The sequence below is a fragment of the Eleginops maclovinus genome, chromosome 21 (genome assembly GCF_036324505.1).
Source record: "Eleginops maclovinus isolate JMC-PN-2008 ecotype Puerto Natales chromosome 21, JC_Emac_rtc_rv5, whole genome shotgun sequence".
Taxonomy (NCBI): domain Eukaryota; kingdom Metazoa; phylum Chordata; class Actinopteri; order Perciformes; family Eleginopidae; genus Eleginops; species Eleginops maclovinus.
The window spans coordinates 10758041-10779805 of NC_086369.1; the positions used below are offsets into that span (position 1 = coordinate 10758041).

The 21765-nt window shown below is 40.3% G+C and overlaps 1 protein-coding gene across 1 annotated transcript in view; it reads left to right on the forward strand.

The window, feature by feature from the left end:
* The first annotated feature begins 3478 nt into the window (after window positions 1–3478).
* Window positions 3479–21765, forward strand: part of odad2 (outer dynein arm docking complex subunit 2) — a 39313-nt gene continuing 21026 nt past the window's right edge. The window contains exons 1-11 of the mRNA XM_063912892.1: window positions 3479–3702; window positions 4058–4215; window positions 5484–5685; window positions 5896–6002; window positions 6434–6570; window positions 7914–8030; window positions 12162–12367; window positions 12859–13008; window positions 14616–14769; window positions 21080–21226; window positions 21545–21754. Coding sequence (XP_063768962.1) covers window positions 3479–3702; window positions 4058–4215; window positions 5484–5685; window positions 5896–6002; window positions 6434–6570; window positions 7914–8030; window positions 12162–12367; window positions 12859–13008; window positions 14616–14769; window positions 21080–21226; window positions 21545–21754 — 1812 coding nt within the window. The remainder of the gene's footprint in view (window positions 3703–4057; window positions 4216–5483; window positions 5686–5895; window positions 6003–6433; window positions 6571–7913; window positions 8031–12161; window positions 12368–12858; window positions 13009–14615; window positions 14770–21079; window positions 21227–21544; window positions 21755–21765) is intronic.

Genomic DNA, 21765 nt, shown 5'->3' on the forward strand with positions numbered 1-21765 from the left:
TCCCTGGAAGAAATGTACACGACAGCCCCTCGAGCTTCTTGTCCATCACGACTCACCCATGCTGAATTTCATTTAAAAGCACTTGTCCCTTCCTTTCCATGCTTAAAATCACAGGGGATTATGGGAAATGACAGGCGGGATTGTGGAGCTTTTTACAACGGGACGATGTGGTCACGGCCTCTTGTTAGAGTCCCTTAAACAGTTTCTATTTTAGAAGCTGGTGGATTAGTGCGACACATCTCACAGGTGCTCATTACAATGACCAGTGTCACAAAATGTCCTTTACTGCTTTAACCGCACAGCCATGAGCCACATTGAACTGGGTTTGACACGAAGCCTGAATAAACATCCTTGGAGGATGTGAATGCATGGGGGAAAACTAGAGGAGATACGCTCACAAGCTCGCTTTAAACCAGGAACAGGAACAGTAGTCAGCGCACCTCCTCATCATCACTCTTGTTACTCACGCACAGCTTTTGTGTATGTTAAATGTGAGTGTTAATTGGGTAGTGTGGAAGTTGTACACCCTGCGAGCGGATGCAATCATGATGTCCATGTGTATGGAGGTCGGGCCGCTGTACCTTTCTGTGTGTGTCGTCAGCGCGTTTCCATGCAGTTCAATCAGCGACTGAACTGAGGCATTGGAGAAAAAGCACTCGTGTTTATTATGCTGTATTGAGTTTTAGTGGAAGAATATCTAAGAGGGAGCAGGTGCTTCTGGGCTCAGAGCATATTTGTTTTACTTTGCAAAGGACCCAGGCTGGCGAGAGCGTTTCATTTAATCCTTTAACGAACAGCAATTAGGCTCACTAATGAGGCCCAGGGTTAGATGTATTAAGACTCTGTTTATCCTGCTTTCCTTCCCTTTTTTCAACTCTTCCATCCGTCTTTGCATTGTTTTTTTACTGGCAGGAAAGCTCAGAAGCACACACCCAACGTCAGCACTGTCTGAGCTCCATAGCCCCCCCCACCCCAGCCCTTAATGCAGGCAGTTTGTTCCAAATAAAATACCTTGAGGGTGAGGCAAACCTAAATCTAATATTTAAAGAACAACATCCATACAGATCTCTCTTGATACTACTGATAAGCTACTACTTATCTTACCCCTGGGGGATCCTTGGTGATTGATTTACATGCAGGCTCACTCCAACTTAACCAAAACTGTTTCATAAGAAAGTGGTTCCACCTGCTGTGTGGACCTGCATCGAGCCAGGCTAAAAGGGAAAGGTCTGTGCTGCTGCTGGCAGACAGTGTGCCAGACAGGGCAGCACAAGTTTGTCCCTTTAGAGTAAAGGGGTTTAATCACATTAAATGAAAAGATGTCTGCATTTATAAGGAGCATTTTTCCTACCATAGTGTGGGGCCTTCTTATGTTTCTGTCTCTATCACTTTTAAGTGAGTTTGAACAGTAAAAAGAGCATAATGTCATGATCCTTGTTTCGTGTCTGTCATGTCCTTGTGTTGTGTTTTATTTTGAAATGTTTTCCCCTCTTGTGTCACTCGTAAAGCTTCACTTCCTGTCTGCGTTTCCCTCCTGGGCCTGATTGTGTCATTGTGTTCACCTGTTGCCCCTGTGTTTCTCCTCCCCCTTCCAGCTGTCTCTCGTCTTGTGATTACCCATGTGTATTTAGTCCCTGTTTCCCTTTTGTCTGTTGTTCGGTCGTCGTCATTTCTTCCCTGATCTTGTCCATGTTACCTGCCTGTTCCTGTCGCCCTTCATGTCTGAAGCTAAGTTTTTCATGTCCTGTGTTCCCCTTGATTTGTGATTTCATCAACAGCTTTTGAATAAAACTCCCTTTTGTTTTTGACCCTTACCTGCTTCCCCTTGATTTACTGCACTTGGGTTCAGTTTCCCCAACCCTGACACATAAAGTAGGATTTTCTAGAGCTATGCCGCATTTGCAAATCATTTTCTTTATAAGTCACCATGTTCATGTTCACCTCATCCACGTCCTCAACATACTATTACTATTCACCTACTTTCGATGTATCCTTTCAGACCCAATAATGTCTTTATCAGTGGCTTTTCCACTTAAAAATATTTAGTTTAACCTTGCACCCATGTCCAAAATAGGGTTTAACATACTCGTTTGGATCAGCGTATCTGCGTTTAACTGACTGAATCTGTTTGCCGAGTCTAAACAGAGAGTATCCACCCAAATAGACTGTTTTCACTTGCCAATGTTTGTCTGCAGGACACTGCCAAACCAGTAGTGAGAGGGGAAATAAGCTCTCAAATATGCGGTCATGTGGACACTCAAAAGGGAAAGCATACAGGGATATTATTATTATGACAGCACTTTCCTTGACATTTTTGCAGTCTCTGACCATGCAAGTCACAACACTTGCATTTCTAAAGTTACAGTGCACACAGGTACATTACATTCTCTCTAAGAGCAAATAAATATAAATCATTTTATTTCAGTTTTATTTGTATTCGTTATATATTTGTTTCTTAATCTTATATGTTTAATCCAAGCATCAAATATAACAACATATTAATGGTAATGTTTCTGTGTAGCGTTGCACATTACAAGTTTGAGTGTGGTCATTTGTGACCCAACTCGCGTTCCGTTGTATTTGGTCGTATCATAGCAACCAACTGAGTCGGACATGACTGGGAGAGGGAGCGTGTGGTTGCCATGGACACGGTTGAAACCAAACTGTCGGTAGAAGTTTAGAAATAGACAAGAAACTTGAAGTACACGGTGAGTTTACGTGAGTAAAGGTAGAGCATGCTGTGGTAAAACGAGTAATGTGTGTTTTTATTGACGAGGAAAAGCTCAAAGTGGTTGAAGTTAGTCGAGAGTAAGCTAAAGGCTGTGTATTAGCTTTGCTAACGGGACTAAACCAACGTTTAAGCTAGTTTGGCATTGTGAACGTTGATATTTAAACCTCGACATTGTGGTAAAAAGGAAGAACTTCACAACTAACATGTAAGTACGTGAGCAAGCATTCCCCATACTGCTTAAATATATTTCATAAAGGTAAAGAATATTCTGCAAACCCTAAAGTTAGACATTATTAAGCACCATAAACCTTTAGAGAAAGCTGAAAGGTCAGTTAGCTTTTCAATGTATATTCACTGTTTGAATGAAGGGGGAAATACCTATGAACAATTATTTTCAGAATCAATTAATCAGATTTTTTTTTTAAATGAATCATTATGGCTATGAACTGTTAGAAAATAGTTTGAAATACCCACAAACAATTCTCTTAAGCCTAAGCTAATAGGAACAGTGAACAGTCCAAAAATCCTTATTCAATTCATTATTATATAAGGCAATGAAAACAAATATCAAATCATTACACAATCTAATATCAGAGTAGTCTCAGATATCTAGCATGAATTTTTCTAAATGTTTCCTCATGAGCCCCTAAGCCAACAGATGACTAATTATGAGTTTGAGTAAAGTGACACACTGTTCGAAATAGTGTTGTTTTTATTTTTCAGTTTCAGAATATCCCAGCCGGTGCAATGGGGCTATCACTGACGAGGGCCGCCCAGTGGACCCCAGCCAGCTCTGGTACTGGCAAACTTGAGTCCACGCCAATGAATGAGTCCTTGTTGAAGGAAATCCTGAGCTTTGTGGAGCAGTTTGGCTCCCAACACCCACATGAGGCCTTGCATGTGTTTCAAGAACCTCTCCAGTGGAGTACCACTTTAGTGGCATCTGATTTCAAAACAGACTATGACATCAGGTTGGTCTAATCATGAGGCAGGCAGCTGGTTGGCCGGTGTTTTCAGTATTACGTGTCTGTGCAGGATATGCTGTCACCATGGTGTCCAAATGTATTTTACCTTGGTTTTACTCAAAGCAGTAGGCTATAATTAATTTGTTTTTCAGCTTCAGTTAGACTGAGTACATTCCTTTTTATTTCTTCAGAAGTTCTGGTCCAGTGTGTGGTTAGCTTTGTATCTTGGAAGTGGAGAAGTAGAGAAACTATAATACAGACTCTGATCTGGGTTAAGTGTGTTGGCTTTTATAATCTAATACAAGAAAAGTCATAATAGGGATAAAACTGAAGTAATGTTTTTGGTTTCTCTTCTCTGCAGTGACTCAGATGTGCTGTCCAGTGAGAGAGACAGTGAAGGGCTTCCATTGTTGCAGCTCTCCCCTCCTACTGTTAAGGTACGCAGCTTCAGCCAGCTCTCCAAACTAGTTCATCTGGCAGAAGATAAGAAGGTGGAAGAGGTTCAAGCATGTCTAGAAGGTAAGCATAATGACCACAGGATGATATTTGAATCTTATTTGCATCTTAAGAAGTCCAGTCACAAGCATACCTTCATACCCCTTAGACTTCATTTGTTTTTCCCTATAAACATCTAATAATGCTTGGTAATTATTTACAGACATGTATTGACCTTAGAGCGGCTGCCAATTTGAGAAGTGCTAGAAAGCTGAAAAGTGCACTACATACGATAAAGCCCAAGGAGGTATCAATACAAAAGTTGATACAGGAGTAAAAACAGATACAACTAACCACAGCAGTAAATAAAGATACATTAAGAACAGATAAAGATTTTACAAAACGTAAAAAGTGTATATAGAGATTCATATGAAAGTGTCTTTCAGGTTCAGGTTATTTTATACCGCTTTATTTTAGACCTTTGGAATACTAACCTCCGGCCAGAAGGAAGATGTTCAAATTCAGTGTGTAGAGGGTGGGAGTCATCATTAAACATAAAGCTGGATAACTGCTGTAACTGTCTGAAGTACAGGGTCTCCAGGTTTCTCTGTGACTCACCAATCAGTCTGCTAGATCACTTGATAAACTGACTGAGGGAGTTAGAGAAAGACAGAATGGACTCAATAAAAGCACAATAAAACATGACTGTTGGAGCTTTATATTGCTTTACATTATTTAATAGTCAAACATTTTTTCTTGCTCTTTTTGTGTAGGCTATAGTGAATGTATTCTTATTGAAGTGAGTTAAGATAGTTTTGATGCTTTTATTTTGAAGGCATGGGTGATTAGGACACCTGGTGAAATTGTATATTGGAGTCAGGTGGTGGTGGGAGTAGAGCCCCAGTACGCATGTTTTTTAACCAGGGTGATTAAAAACAGGACTAAACAAGGAAAGCCATAGGAAAGACTTCGGCAAAAGGAATAAGAAACCTGTTCATTTGACTTTTGTTATAGGAATAAAATGCACAGAACTGACCGTCTTGTCTGGACTTGGATCATTCCCTGCGTAAGATCCGCGATCTGGTGCCTCAGCTGCAGTTTACTTTTAAACTTTCAGTTAAATTTCAGTTTTACTTTCTATGATTTTGGCCGCTACAATGACCATTATGTTTTTTTTTAATAAAAATATGCATTTAGAAGATGAATCTGATTTCTCCAGCCCAATATCAGAAGACTGTTTGCACCGCTGTACTGGGGCCTTGATAGAAAAGTACAGGAGGACTGCCTTATTGTTGCATCCAAATGACTCCTACTCCATGCCACTGCAATCAATATCTTTTTATTTTCTCCAGAAAATAGATACCCCCTGGTTAAGATTCTTGGTTCCAGTGTTGCCAGCATTCTGCAGAGAGAAGACACCGATACTGACGTGCTAAGTCTGGTGGACAAAGTGAAAGATCAGGGAAAGGACTCCGAGGTCAAGGTCAAGCTGTTCCTGTTGCTCCAAAATCTGGATAACAAGCTCCTCAGCAAGTGTCTTGAAGAGATAGCCGGGTACGTGCGTCTTCTACCTCAAGCTCTCTCAGAAATCAATCTGATTATCTCTCCATCCTCTACGCCTATCCTCTTTCACTCCGACCTAACCCATCCTACTGCGACGTGCTGTTGTTTTTGATTGGAATAGGCAGCGGGTTTAGAAAAGGGAACCATGAATGAATGAGATGACTTAGATGTTTGTTTTGTTTTTCTACATGTTCATTACAGGAAAGTCAGGCTTGACCCCACCGCAGTGAAGAATGAAGTGGATTCACTGAAACAGTCAAGCATTGAAGGGGAAAAGAGGGTGTTGAAGTCCATTCGATACACATCAGGTTTGAATTATCTCCACATTTCACTGAGTTGCAAGGAGAGCAATTGCTATTAACACTAAAGCTGGATATTCCAACACATAAAAAAAGTCTGCGTTTGCCGCCACAACAGACATGGAAGCTATTATATCTGTCAGATTCCAGTTGACCAAGTCGTTAGTCAATGCAGTGCACTTATCATGGCCTTATAAAGCAGGGGCACACCAAGCGGTTAAAGCAGTACTCATTTCTCATGTTGGATTGACACTGTATAAAGAAATACTACTAACAGCCTTAAAATATAGTAGCGTCACTAAGTGTCTCTTATTAGTGGATGATTTATATTGCAAGTTAAACTATAGAGTTACCCAGGGCTCATGTCTGGGGCCCCTGCAGTTTTCCTGTAAACTGTAGATATAAAATATTCTGCAACACTCTTCCCCTTTTCTCTTCAGATTATACCTTTTCAAATGGCTGCCGTGCCCCGCCGTGGAGACAGGTTGATGGCGAGATGTGTTACCTAGTGATCGAGCCATGTGACACCGAGACCCTCTGCGTCACCTGCAGCACTGCGGGAGTTTTTGTTAATGGGGTAAGACTAGGAAGATAAAGCACTGTGTGCTGCTAAAGGTCAATGCACTATTGTTTCCTTTTTCTGTGTGAGGAAATATTAAAGGAGCCTACTGGAAAATACTTTTTGATAGGCCAATTCATCTTTGAACAGTCAGTAGAGTGGCAGTAAATTCACCTCAGCAAGTGTTCCAGTGATTTAGTAAAGATGTATTCCAAGTTCCTTTAGTCGTAATGTTGAATCAAATAAGCCAATTGAGTTATTTTGTTCAGCCTCCTCCTCAGCAACTGTTACAATAGCAATCTTAAAACAACATCTCAGAACAATCAGTTGGTATAAAGTCAAAATATCCAACAATACATTACAGATATAAATGGATTTGTAGAAGCTGTCATTAAGTATTTAATTGACTTAAACATACCATAGTCAAACTGCCCATGTTTTCAGGTCAAAATAAGTTAACCTACATCTTGCAAAGGAGTACAGACAAGATGCCTTTTAGATACATAAATAGTTATGAGTTTACAGAACTAGATAAATAAAATGAAAAACAATACCTCCACTACTAAAGGCTTGGACCAAGAGTTTTATTTTCCAGATCCATTAAATCTGACTTGAGTTACCAAGAATAATCACTTCTGACATTTGTAAGTCCCTCTGTACATTGTTCCAGCTGGAAGGGGTATTTAAACAAAGATCAGTGGTCTACAAAATAACCACGCCCACTAATAAAAGCACATGCTGGTGTACTGCATCCAACAGCTTCAGGGCATGTGCACTCATTAATAGCAGATCTCCAATAAAGTTTGAAGAAAAAGTTTGTTTACATTGTTCCAACAACAAAATCTGACGCTGTAAAACATCTAATGATAACTACAATCTTTCTCTTGTAGACCTAACATTGAGATGGTCAAAGCCTGGCTTTTCAGTGCCCCCCCCCTCAGTGTACGATTACATATAGAGCTCGAAATACTTTCTGAAGTCCAGGAATCTCTCTGAATGTGTTTGCCATTAATCCTAAGAGAAGATTTTGCATGCTGCAGCACCTTTCACTCTCCCACTGACATTGCTGACAAGCCCTCGGTTTCCTGCGATTTGTTTCTTCACCTGGAACTGCTTCGACCCAAGGTGAAAAACTACAATCTTAAAACACCAAATTTGACATTGATGCAAATGAAACCTCAAAGAGGACTAGTGTCTGAAAGCTAATTTAGTGGTTTTACATGGTTTTACACTTCCTCTTTGAGGCTGCCTGGAGATACTCTGAGCTTTCTAACCTCGGGCTATTCAGCCTGACATGTGGGTCACATTATAATTGTGGTTTTTAGAATTAATGAAGCTGATTTTACACTTTGTTTTCACAGGGCGTAAAACAGGAGGGGGAGGAAAGTGGCTACGTGCGAACAAGTGATGTGTTCAAAGACCTGCGCACCCTTCTGAAGAGCAGATCTCCACATTTTGCCGGGAACATCAACACGCAGGTACAGTGGGATATAAGTAGATGCAATTATTATTCATCAGCCCTATAAGACCTCCTCTTTTGAACCCTGGATTTTATCTCTCAAAGTGTGGATGTGTGGGTGATGAAATGGCTCTTTGTCCCATAACAAGGTCCTTTTTTTCTAACCTCCGATTTGATCCCTGATGCTGTGTGACTCGCATGCATAAACACAGTCAGGATTGTGTAATCAGTGTCTGAGCTGCTCAACGCTAGTGAGCTAGTGTCTGGTTGTCACTGTGTTGAAGCATTTCTAAAAAACATCCAAACAGCCCCATCTCACTCACCACCCAGCCCCTCACACACACATTTCCAGACATACAAATATGCCTGATTTATTCAGTAGTGCTATTTCCTGCTTTTGGTAATTTGACGACATAACAAATCGCCTCAATAATAGGTCCCAGCTGCGTCCAAAAATCTGTTAATCATTTAAAAATATTATCTTTTTTTTCACACTGATGTTTGTTGGAAAATATTGCATCATCAATGCTTTACAGACCACCTACTGCTCACTGCAGACGTTTCATTGATCTTGTATCTTTAATAAATAAGTGTATTGTTTGCTCTTATGTCATCCCAGTAAGTAAAGTGCGAGTAGGAGACAGAAATGTAATTGTATGTGCCAATTTAGCTTGCACCAGAATTGACAATGATGATTATTTTTTCTCAAAACTAAGGTCTGAATTATTCTGAATATTTGCCTATGTGACAATAACTAACAGACATAGTTTTACGAAAAAAGGCCAGGTGGGATTACCATGTTCACATTTATTTGTATAGACGCTGCTGTTCATTGCTGTAGGTTGTCTTCAAACAACAATAATGTGCAATGTTTACAGTCAGCCATGCTAGCAGACTGCTTATAGATCACTACATGGTAGTTGGTCTACCACATTGATCAAGACTGAAAATTACACACAACTTTTGGTTGGATTGCATTAATTGTCCCAACAAGATAGAGCCTAATGACTCTGGTAGCATCACCTCCACATTGAATCAGAATACCTTTATTTATCCTACAGAGGGAGATTTGAATTTGTTACAGCAAGTGAAGATAGAGACAAGAAAATAAAACACTATTAAAAGAGGCATGCACATAATATTTCAAATGAAACGATAAAAAAGTTATTTCAACTTACAAGTGACATTCGTAATAATTTCATAAATGCGGACAAGTTGTCCAGCAGTGATGACAGCTTAGTTGCCATTCTCCTGTCTCCCACCACCTCCACACTGTCCAGAGGAGTTTATTCCATAGTGTTAATAACTGAATGTTAAAATGTTAACACGCTATAATAACATGCTAACATCAACAGTAAGCTTTAAATAATGCTTCGTGGCTGTACACCATTATGCAGTGTCTGTAACCACTTCCAATTACCTTTTACTATAGATAAGATTATATTTACTGTGCAGCATTTTATTTGTTATTTGAGAGGGAAAAGTATTCACCATATGGAAAGCAGTTGTGTAACTCCAAACTATGGCTACTTTTTGCGAGCGATTTCCACAATGTGATGCCCCTTATTCTGTTGATTAGAACAAACATTGGAGAGTCAAAGGGAAAAGATGAAAAAATGTCTGAAACTGCTATTTTTAACTGCTCACAATTGAGTGACTAGAAAATCGGAATTAAATAAGGGAGGAGGGTGAGGAAGGCAGGACCCAATAGGGGGAGGCAGATATAACAATATAACAAAAAGTGAGCTTTATTCCAATAAAAGCTGTTGCTAAAAAACTGCAGGAGCAGGCAAGGTTAAGCTAAAGAAAAGGAGCAAACAAAAAAACTAGAAACAACCGGGAGGTGTAGAAACAGGAGGGCAGATGAGGAAAATCCTTAACATGCAGACAAGGGACCAGGAACTGAAGAAGACTTATCACAAAGACAAGACACAGCTGGGGGGGGGGCAACAGGTAAACACAATCAGGGCAAAACTAAAAGACAGGAAGTAAAACCAGACAAGTCCCAAAATAACTTGAAACTATAGACACAGAAACTTAAATAATGCCACACAGACTAGTTAAAATAAGGTTATTCTTAGATTATATTCCGTAGCTCACACAATAAAAAGGGTTTTCATCATATGTGAAGTCATTGGACCGTACATATTGTGAGCTGGAACGGGGTTAGTAAAGAGTTTAATAAACCGATCTGTAGTGCCAGGCCGAGGCGTGTTAAAAAAAGACATTCAGGCTTTTATGTTTTACGAGTCCTGTGTGAAGAGTGATGCTTTGAGTCTGAACCATCTAAAAGTGATGGACAGCTGCAGTAAAATTTGCTGTGAACCAGTTTGTGGAGGCACAAATCATTGTCAGGGTTTCTCTCTTCTGGATTCTTTACCTCCTTTGATATCAGCCTCGCATCGTCCGGTTACTTTTGTCTCCCAATATTTTTTTTCCTATACCTCAACCTGAGCCAATCATGTGACGGGGTCAACTTTAGAAACTGCTTTGAAATTCATTCGATTGATTGCTGACGACAGGAATCAAATGGCGCAATATGCATCCAGTGTCAGAAATTAAGTAATTGCAGTCATGATATCTTCCAGTTTAAATTTGATAGAGCTACAGCAGTCTGTCAGAAACACGATCTCGCATATCTCCGGCTCGCTTCCCTGATTGCAACACACTTGGAAGGCGAACGCCAAAGATAACAACACCTAATCTCCAAACACATCTTTCCAAAGTGAGGAAGCACGTCTATTAGATCAGACAGCCTCAATCAAAAGAGCAGAGGCAGCCAGAGGAGAACACGGGGAGGAAGCAGGCCCGCCCTCTCGGCTCCGTGTTGTGGATTCATTTTGACATCACAGTGATTGGAAATTGGACATGCGGTGTGTTTGCATGCACACGACGCTCGCTGAGGAGCAAAACCTCCCTGGGTTGTAAGGCTTGTTATTCATTTTTAACATCCTGAAATTAATTTAGACTGTCACAATGAGTCAGTAGAGAACGTGACAGATGTTCTATGGCCGATGGCTTCAGATTTGCTGCCCTGCTGAATTTCCATCCGTATGGATCAAGTGATTAGACACAATTCTCCGCCAAACACATGTAAATAGTTGGACGCTTCAGTAGTGAAATGAAGGAACAGTGCTAATGATTGAATGTCACTTAGTATAAAAATGTTTGCAGGCGTCAGTGCTGCTTAGCACAGCTTTAGTCTCCAGACTTCTAGTGTTCTCAGATGAATAAAGGCACCTGTAGCAGGACTTTTTTTTCACTGTGACATGTCAAGAAATGTGGAGTGTTTCCCTCTGTGTAAGCGCATGGTCTTTCTCCATTTCACATATTATAGAATTAAGGAAGCTTGGTTAGCCTAATAAAGCCAGACTGTGGCTCTGTGGTTGGCTGAAGTGACTTGTATGTTTCCAATAGCGGGTCACTTTGTGTTTTATGAAAAACAAAGTCTTTTGGAAAAGCGATTGACTCCAGCTCGAACACAATCCCTCGGAATACATCTTAATTCTTTTTCCCTGCCTTTTAAAAAAATGTCGAGCCCCAAACAACCAATGACAGTCTGAGCTGTTTCTGCAGAGCAGGTGTCTGTGATTAAAAAATTCTCCTGCCTGCAAACCATTCATATGTGTCTCATTGGCATTCGTGTATAGGTAGTAAAGTTTGTTATAAAGGCCTTCAAAGAAAAAAAAAATCATAACTGAATAACAGTGACACAAAGGCGTTACTCGGTCTGTGCCAAGCTGCGAGGTTTTAGGTGGAGGAATGTACAGAAACAATAAACGTTTTGATATTGTTCAGCCAATTAGCAGAGGGGGGACCTCTTCTGTGTAAAGCACGGGGAACGTGTTATTCTACCCCAATGCCTCAATAAAGACTGAATTGTTATACTGTGGAGAGCAGGTTTATGGTAATTTCTATGTTTTTCACGTGTCACTGATACTGTTCTGTAGTTTAACATGACTTTTCTCGGAACACTTTGTCAGACATTGTTATGTAATGTGTCTCAAATTATGAATCGCGTCAGATGGAGGGTGGAAAATATGGTTCAGAGTACATCATTCAGGGACGTCTAATTTTCGAACAAATTGAAAGCTGTCTTTTCCTTCGCTCTCCTGTCTCTCATCCTGTCTTTTTTTCCACTCACAAACAGGACTTTGCAGTGCAAGAACCTCCATCAGCACAAAACGTCCAGCATGTGGAACCGGTTGACGCGGAGGAACAAGGCCAACCCCAGAGGTCTTACGAGCAACAGGAAAAGAATGTGCATGAGAAGGCAAGGCTGAACAAGGCAGGCGGCGAGAAGAAATATGAACCATGTCCGAGATGGAGGAATCTCGGCCTCGCGTCTCCATGCGGGTACGTAATAATTCCTTGTGAAGATGTATCCTAAAACACACACTGTGAGTAGCCAGGATTCTTCTTGTTGGGGAGCTTTACATGACAGCCATTCCAAACCTCGTCACGTTTTTCTGTTCTATGCTTTTATAATTTGAGGGCAACTGAAAATATTCCTGATTACACAAAGATCTGAGTTAATGGATACGTTCACAGCATGGAAACCCTTTCTGCCCAATTACAGGCAGAAATGTTGGGAAAAGAAAATCCCCCAAAAGATCTGTCACATATGGTCTTTGATTGATAAATAGATCTAGTGAGGGCTGAGCTGTTGCAGCTGTACCTTGTGATAACTATACCCACTTGAGGAGAAACTGGCTCAAGATAAAAGCATAAAAAAAAGAATGCCCGCTGAACCCTTGTCTCGAATTGTTAAATAATGATTATGTTAGAAAAATAACCATTTTCAAAATAGAAGCAGGCATAATGACTCTTATTTCACATCATTACAGTGAAGCGGGGGGAAAGAAACACAGTAAGAGCTCTGGAGAGGAGAAGTCTGATGAAATACAGAAGAGAAAGCTGGGAGCAGGAGCCAAAGGAAAGATGAAAGCAGAATTATCTGCGTCCTCTTTACCTGGCCGCCTGTCATCACCGAAAATGTAAGTGTCCTACAACAGGTATTGACACTCTCCATAGGAAATACTTATTTCTCTGTAGGGGGAGTAACCCAAAGAAGGTTTGGGAAACTGAAAGCTAAATCCTTTTTGTGGTGACATTTGGAAGTAGACACATTCAGTAGGGGAATGTAATAATGTACATTTACTCAAGTATTGTACCTGAGCACACTTTTGAGTTACTTATCCATTAATGACACTATTTGCTTCTACTCACTACATTTTGGAAGCCAATATTATACTTTTTACTCCACTACATATATCTGACAGCTTAACTTACTTTACAGATTCAGACTATTGGCTTATACAAAATATAAACCAACTAATAAATAAACACATACAAATAATTATATATTACAATGTCCAGATAGAGACAATAAGCTCCACTTTCCCAGCTGTGATTGACACATAAATGCATCAACAATCATAATACATTATTGAATACATATGATTCTCAAAGGGGTCATTACTCATAAGGTACATAAGGATATATTTTTTTACAATTAAGTATTGCTGCTTTTCCTTAAAGAGGCCCTATTATGCTTTTGGTGTTTTCTCTTTCCTGTAGTGTGTAATATATGTTTTTGTGCATGTACATTCAACATAATACAAATATGAACCTTAAAATGAGCATAACAGGGCCCCTTTAAGTCGGTGTTACAAGAATAATCCACTAAGCACTGTTATTATAACTGCCAGTTTTTCAGTCAGTTTAGACTTTGAAATGCATAGTTTGTGTGTATTGTGTGTAAACTGTATGTTCTACAGTGTATGGTAAGTGTTGTCTTTATGCCGGTGCACAGACAAATTTCCATTTTTGGCAAATTAAATGTAGAATAAAGTAATCTGAAACTGAATCTGAGGTATAAAATGTAAAGGCCTTTTCTTCCTCTGTTTCTTGGCAGCTGCACCTCCTTAGCTCACTGCCAATGCATACACACTGCTAGCATCATAAATTGTCACTCGCCACTGTTCACTGATAGCATTATTGCTCATCAGTTAGTGTACATACTACAAACTCCCCAGGGTGCCTTCAATCATTCATGAATGTGCTCAAACCCGGGGCGTGCGTAGGCGGGGCAGCTTCTTGAAGGTTCGCTGTTTATCGTGTTGCTTCCTGGAAAACACTCCCTCATATCGGCTCCCCTGGAAATGCCATTTGTACGTACATGGGAACCGTCCCTCCATTTGAATATGTACCAAATTTCATTGCTCCACTGTGCCCCATTTTCATGATAGAGTTATCCAAGTGAGCTGAGCAACTTTGAAAAGCCATCTGCATTTCTGTTTGCATCAATAGCCTTGCAGGAGTCTTCGCTCTGTATATGATGATGACGACTCCAGTCCTCCCGTGACATTAATCCAATGCTTATTCTCCTGCTGCTTAGATTCTGAGGAAGTTCAAACTTGACACTTGTATTTCGAATTCCTTAATGTGTCTCCTTGTGTGGGATGAACATGCTGTTTTATCCATTTATATCACCGGAAAAGAGATATTCCATCCCTTTGTCTGGCTATTGTATTGTCTGGTTTCACTATCCCGCACTTTTGTACGTTATCTGAAAGTGAACTGTTTTTTTTTCTTTGTTCAGTAAGACCCCAGCAGGATCAATGCCATTGGACGCTTTCAGTGAGAGTTCATCTGAGAGTGAAGAGGAGGAGGAGCAGCCAGAGCGCCGTCAGGAGAGCAACACGGACCTGCCTTCTGAATATTGGCAGATCCAGAAACTGGTGAAGTACCTCAAGGTATGTTACCTGGCACACTACCGTTTCCTCACTCTGAGGGATTTCAACCCCTAAAATAGCGATTTGTACAGAGAGCTGTACTCCTGCAGGCTAAGGCTGGCCTTAACTAACAGGAAATAATAAAGTCCATGCTCCTTTCCTGTCATCTGTTCAAGAATTTTAATGCTGTCCTGAGTCGGTATTCAAATTTTCGAAAACCGCAAGGAAAATGACATTAAATCGTGGAAGTGCAGGAAAACTTAGATTCATGAAAAGGTGATTTTCCAATCCCACCTGTCTGTTTTGCCTTAGTCGTATCAAAAAAATATAGGATGTCAGATCAAATATATATGTTAAGCAGCACTTCTGTAGGAAGATGCTTCTTGAAGTGGTTGGCTCATCTCGTAGATTTGTGGTTTCTGACACAGGCCTGTTTGGTTGCACATGTGAGTCGATGCACGGGGGGAAAGAGCTGTCTGACTGCAGCAGCTGTACGCACTGTTTGCCCACACCGCAGAAGCATAAAAATGAAGCGCGCCTGTGATAGGTCTGACAGGGCATATGGTGAATATTAATGTGTCAAAACACGGAAAGGAAAGGATAGAAACGCCACTGAGCCAGTTGACTTCAAATTTTACCCTAGCTCTCTCCTATTATCTATTTATCTGGACATTATCATTCAGACAGATTATATGAAAACGGACTGTTTACTTTCATTTGACAGGAATCCGTTTTTTTGCTTCTATTTAGAAATACCTTAAAGGCTCTTTCAAAATAAATCCGCTAATGTTATTTCAATGTGTAATAACAGTCTACATCACATATTTTTATTCAGTATAGAATTTCTTGATATGAGCAACAGATTTGTGTTCTGCGGCTTGAGTAAGATCGTTCACAGTACGACCGAGTAAATCTTTTATAGAAAACACTGCTTGATATTTTTAGATTAGCAAAATAGGATATAATGGAAGGAAATTCCCACTCCATTCCAGAAAGGGAGAAAAAAAAGAAGATATGAAAGAGGGGAACTCAAATATATAAAAACCTCACTGGTTTGTATAGTTTGTACTTTTCAGCGTTGTGGCGTCAGCTTTAGGTTTGTGTGTCTGTTCATGCTTCAACAACATGCAGCACTGCAATAACCAACATGTCCCAGCTTTCTATCTGTCTGGAAGCCGCACAGCACAGTTATTTATGGGGTTTGTCCAGTAGTCATTTTATAATATCATTACCATCAGACGCTGAAACTTGCCATGAGCCAAGTTAAATATCTGTTTTATTTTAGGAGGAGTTCTTTTTTTCCCCACTCTCCCTCGCACTATAGACAGCCGTTTGTACTCTAGGAAGTTTAACACTTTCATAAAGCGACACATGCATGTTCTGTTTTGTGTTTTAATGATATTTATGTAGGAATATTTACCCAGGGATCCGATGTGTTTGTTTTTATACATGTATGACTGGAGATCTGTGCTTGTAAAATGGTTCTCTCACCAAAACCTGCATGCACATTTGTGTCTCTGGGGGATTAAATTTGTCTTTATACGGCACTGTAACATACCTCTTCACCTTCTTATTCAAGTCTACAAACGCCCGTTTAAAAAACACACTTTATATTAAAACGTGTATATTTGAAAGCCTGTTTTCTGTACTGTAGTTAATCGAAGAACATCCGTGGCCTTCAGTAAACCAAGCTAAATAACAAATTTGCTTAAAAGAACAAGATGTTTTTGTGAGTTAGGACTGATTATTGATATTTAAGCATTAAGGCACATCATGTCATTTCAGTATTTTGTTTCAGTTTCAATAAATACAAAATTCTGCAGCTGCTATCAGTTAAGTTCCCCTGTGGCTTAGAAATAAATCACATTTCATGTTCTGACAGATGTAAATATTGTGTCCTTTCTACAATATGTTACTTGTTACCTGGTAAACATTCCAACATTGAGTGTTGTAAACATTTGTATAATTACATTTTTACAATAATCACAATTTTAACTGAGCATGTGGCTTTTTTGAGAAGTCACAATGAAATAATTCATCAGACTTTTCTCACACAGTGTCACTATTAGTGCAGACTTTCTCTATTGCTTTGAAATTCTGTGTTTCTCTCACTATAAATGTAAAAGTAGTGCAGATTAAAGAACTGATCCTGGTGCCTGAAACACATGGTATTGTGTTCAGCCCTCATCAAAGTTGCTCCCCCTCTGCTGGCCAGTCCCGGTACTGCCGCGCTGCTCTTCTCTCATGAGAACCATATTACTAATTGCCACACTAAAAACTAATCCTGTCTCCAGTGTACAAGAGCCAGTATCAGCTCATTTTCTCAGCAGAAAGGAAAATGCAGCTAATTATGTTCTGAGCACTTAAGCATTTTTTGATTCTTGTTTAATAACACAATTAAAACATTTAATTTGTACTGCCTGTGATGCATTTAGCACATGTCTAATCCTGAAGTTTACTCACAAGAATAGTAATCATTTCTCTCTCATGAGCAAGGCGACTTTGCAATTCTAAGACTAGACGTTTGCTCAGCGCGCAGAGGCCTATTATATGATTATGTTTTATGTTATAGTAGATCCCATGTCCAATATGAAGCAAGAAACAAGCAGTGGTCATTAATTCTATCCTTACAGTACCTTTCCCTGTAATACAGCAGGGGATTTGAGTTTGGTCTAGCCATTAGTAGCCTTGCCTCTATACTGCAGTGAAGTTTGAAACCTCATGCATCCTCTATGGCTCCCCTTCTGCCAAGACTTTCTCTCTTACACTGAGCTCAATGAAGCGCTGGCAGTGGCCCGAGTCCACCTGTCACCGGTCCAGCATCGCAGACATACGCATCAGAGAACTTATACTCAATATGCACTTTTACCCCTGCTGACAGGAAGCCAAACACACACTCAAAATATACACAACAAATCGGCATTTAAGGAAAAGGTCTGAGGTCAATAGGGTATCACTGACAGCCCTATTAACCCCCTTCCTGTTCCCACATGCTCAGTGCTGTGATTTATAGGCTCAGGCGGGCCAGTCTGTGTCTGCTGAGTCCAGTCTGCTGCCCGAGACAAGAATAAGACCTCCATTCAGCAGTGGGGAGGCATTCGCTTTTTTAGTAGCCACCTGCGGTGAAGGAAGGGACGCAATGCATAAAGCATCTTTAAGTGGTTGATATTGAATTCACTTCATGCATGGAATTTAATCCCTCATACTGCTTTTTATCTCAATATCTTGTTACGAAATTCAATGACACAAGGCAATCGATCATTTATACAACTATCTCCTTAAACATTACTGGAGGAGTTGCCTTACGATTAATGAGTATTAAAGATATCCTAAATACCATGCTTCAAATTCCACAGTACTATGGAATGTGTAATGGTTGAGCTGATTGTACTGTAGTTGTATAGTATCACTACTTAGGTTATATCTGCCATCTATCATCATTTAAATGTCCATTCAGCTGATATTAAGCACTTTTTGTTGCTTATTTAAGTGTTTTACATCATGATTTATATGTTTTTTTTAATCCACACGTGCTGCAAGTCCCTATGGACGGCAAGCTCCATTTGTCTGACTTTGGTCCCGACATACTTATCTCTATTACTATTCGATAGATTGCCATATAATGTTGTTCAGAACTTCATAGTCCCCAGAGCAGACTGTGGTGCTCCCCTTGACGTTTCTTATTTCACCACAATGGAGTGGACATCTGCGCTTAACGTCTCGACAAGTATGGGATGGATTGCTGTTAAATTTGATGCAGATATTCAAGGTTCCTAGAAGATACATTCAAATGGCTTTGGTGATTTTCTGAGTCTTCCTCCAGCGCCACTACTGGTCAACATTTTCACTGTGTCTGAAAAAAACTACTGCATGGTAGACACAACATGTTGTACAGTGATTCATGGTTTCCACAGGATAAATTCACTTTAGTGATCCTCTAACATTTCCTGAAGGGTCACCAGGAGGCTGGTATTTTGGTTCAGACTGAAATATCACAAATGTAGTAACTATTGAATGGATTGCTATCAAATTTGGACATTCCTGTTCCCGGGAGGATGAATCCTGCTGACTTTGGTAATCCTTATACTTTTAATCTAAGTCCATCACCAGGCCAATGTCCACTTGTCCTTGACTATGTTTTATGAACGATACCTGCTAAACAAATGACAGTCCCATTAGCCTTAGCTGTATTTTTGTTCAGTGCAGCCAACATTTAAAATGGAGAACCTTGTAAGAATGACTTGCTAAACAAGATGATATTAGCATTGTACCTATGTGCAATTGAAAAAGGTTGATGATAGCATTTAGCTTAATGCAACGCCATGCCTAAGTACAGGCTAACATCGCTGCTAGCAAGGTTCTGGACTCTTTCTTGTTTTTTATTGGATGAAAACCAACCGAGACTGCTGTTAGTGATCTCAAAAGTTGGAAGTTTTCAAGGACTAATTAAAATACATCTCAGATTGTATTTCCTTATACCGTATGGAGATATTTCACTCGGTACTTGTATTGGTTATGGCAATGCCTGTAGGTCATGGCACACAGTATCCACACAAATCACAGATATTTACCTACTTAAATACTTGAATTTCTTATTCATAGGTGGAATAGTGGTTGAATTTGTTCCACTTTGAGCATCTGCTCGTCATGCTCACCAAGTCAAAGATCTTTCATCATAAAATGTTGTCAGATGTTGTCAGTGTTTTTAAAGAATGTCGACAATACTTCAAGACCGAAGCTAACCAAAAATGAAAGCACATGATCTGTTTTCTGTTCTCCCTGCTATCACGCCTAAACATAGCCCTCTTGTTGTTTTTACAAGGTACGAAACCTCGCCTGCAGAATCCTTTGAAGAGAGAGAATGCAGGAGACAAAGGAAGCCGTAGATCCACTGCAGTTAATGGGCAAATGGTTTACATTTAGGCTCGCATCATGATATGGAGAACACATGTGGCCGTTATCCTGCTGTGTCAGAGCACCGCTTTGTGAGGGAGATATGATCAAACACCACTTGAGTCTCTGGTATATGCGTATAGTGATGAGCCTGCCCCTCAAAAAGCTGTACGAAACACATTACTGCCCCTGCATTCTATATAGTGATGGGCTATTTTCTACTCACAGGGGTAGCAGGACATGTTACATTCTTATGTTCAGTTGAAATCATCGATTTACGATGGTCCTGACTTCCTAAATTGTTTGGAAAGTGTGCAACTAATAAAGGCCTTGGAGCGGTAGAGGCGGCCTTGAATCCAGGAGATGAGAACTCTATCTGTAGCACATTCAAACCACAGCGAAAAAAGGAATAATATTTGATTGTTCGTTCGCCAGCAGATTTTGGACTAGATCTCAGTATCACATATCAAAGCCATGTTGCAGGTCTAGTGTTACAGCAGCTAACTGTTGCACTTGCGTGCCACAAGCTTCTGTTTTATCTGACTACTGATTTTCTCCCCTGTTTCATGATCAAAACCATTGCGTGTCAACAAAGATGGTTACGCAACTGCTTATGATGCAGACTAAATATGGCAAGAAAAAAACGTCATTGCTGGCTGACTTTTAACCATCTTATAGAACCAACACTAAGATTGGTGGGTCAAGTCCTGATCAAAACCCATCCATCTAGGACATTATGTGGATTTATGCATTGTGAATTTTTATTTGCTCACTAAATTTAGTAGAAAACAGTAAAATAAGAAACTCAGGTTCGGCCACAGTTCAGGATTTGACAACACCAAATCTGTATTCATTTTTGTGAACATATTGTAGCTAAGTTCCTATAAAACTGAATCAGTTTTTGGCCCCCATGTGTGTTTAGGGGCTCGAATTTAAATCAAAGAGCAGATTTTCCCACCTCGAGGCACTTGTTGACTCAGTAGTGTTGTAGCTACTAAGTTACTAATCGCTGTGGTGCTGGTCTAAAATGATATGTGTGTGTATAGCAACTGTCAAAACATTTTCTACTCTTGGTATGGTAGCTCATAAGTTTTAGCGCTAATAGTGTAATTTTTCATCCTGGGGGCAGTGTCTAATGTTTTCTGAGCTTGGCGCTGTTGTCGTAGCTTAGCGCTCCGTTAGCAGATCATTTCTTTCCACCAGTGTTTATCGCCACAAAGCTTAACACTTACCAGGCTGTGTTATAAACAAAACAACCCCAGCAGGAGTGGTATTATCAGAGGAAACAACAGAGGGAGAGTGAGCGTGGGGGAAAGTAGGGAGATTAGTGTCCTCCTCCCTTTTCCAAATGTCTGCTTAATGTTTAATTCTCTCCTCCTCTCTTTCATTATATCTGCTTTTTTTGTTCATTGACTCGTGTTTGGCATTATTATTTCAGGGAGGCGACCAGACAGCTACTGTGCTCACTCTGTGCGCCATGATGGACTTTAATTTGATGCAGGAGACATGCCAACTGGCCATCCGGGATGTAGGTGGCCTTGAAGTCCTCATTAACTTGCTGGATACAGATGAAGTCAAATGCAAAGTAAGTAGCTGTGCCAGAGCTGGACCTGGATGGCCTGTGGGCAAAAACAGAGCCGGCCATGTGTGCCAGCTTGTGTTTTAGTAACAGAAACCGAGAGCTGGGTAGAGAGCATGCCTATAAAGACACGGGGTAGCAATTATTCTCCAGTTTGTCTAATGACTTGTGTGTGCTTTTTGACCTGATTTTATTACGTCTTTTGTCATGTCTATTTTCAGTTGAGCTGCTACTAGCTGTATGTTCTTTTAGCACACATTTTAGGAGGCCTTACATTTATTTTCCACAACACATCTTTGAGGTTTGGTTTTGTTGTGTTTTTAGATTGGCTCCCTTAAAATCCTGAGGAAGATAAGTCACAACGTGCAAATCCGTCGAGCCATTGTCGACATGGGAGGCCTGCAGAGCATTGTGAGGATTCTGGACTCCCCGGTGAAGGACCTCAAAGCCTTAGCAGCCGAGACCATCGCTAACGTGGCCAGGTTCCGCCGAGCAAGGCGAACCGTCAGGCAGTACGGCGGTATCAAAAAACTGGTGAGCATGAA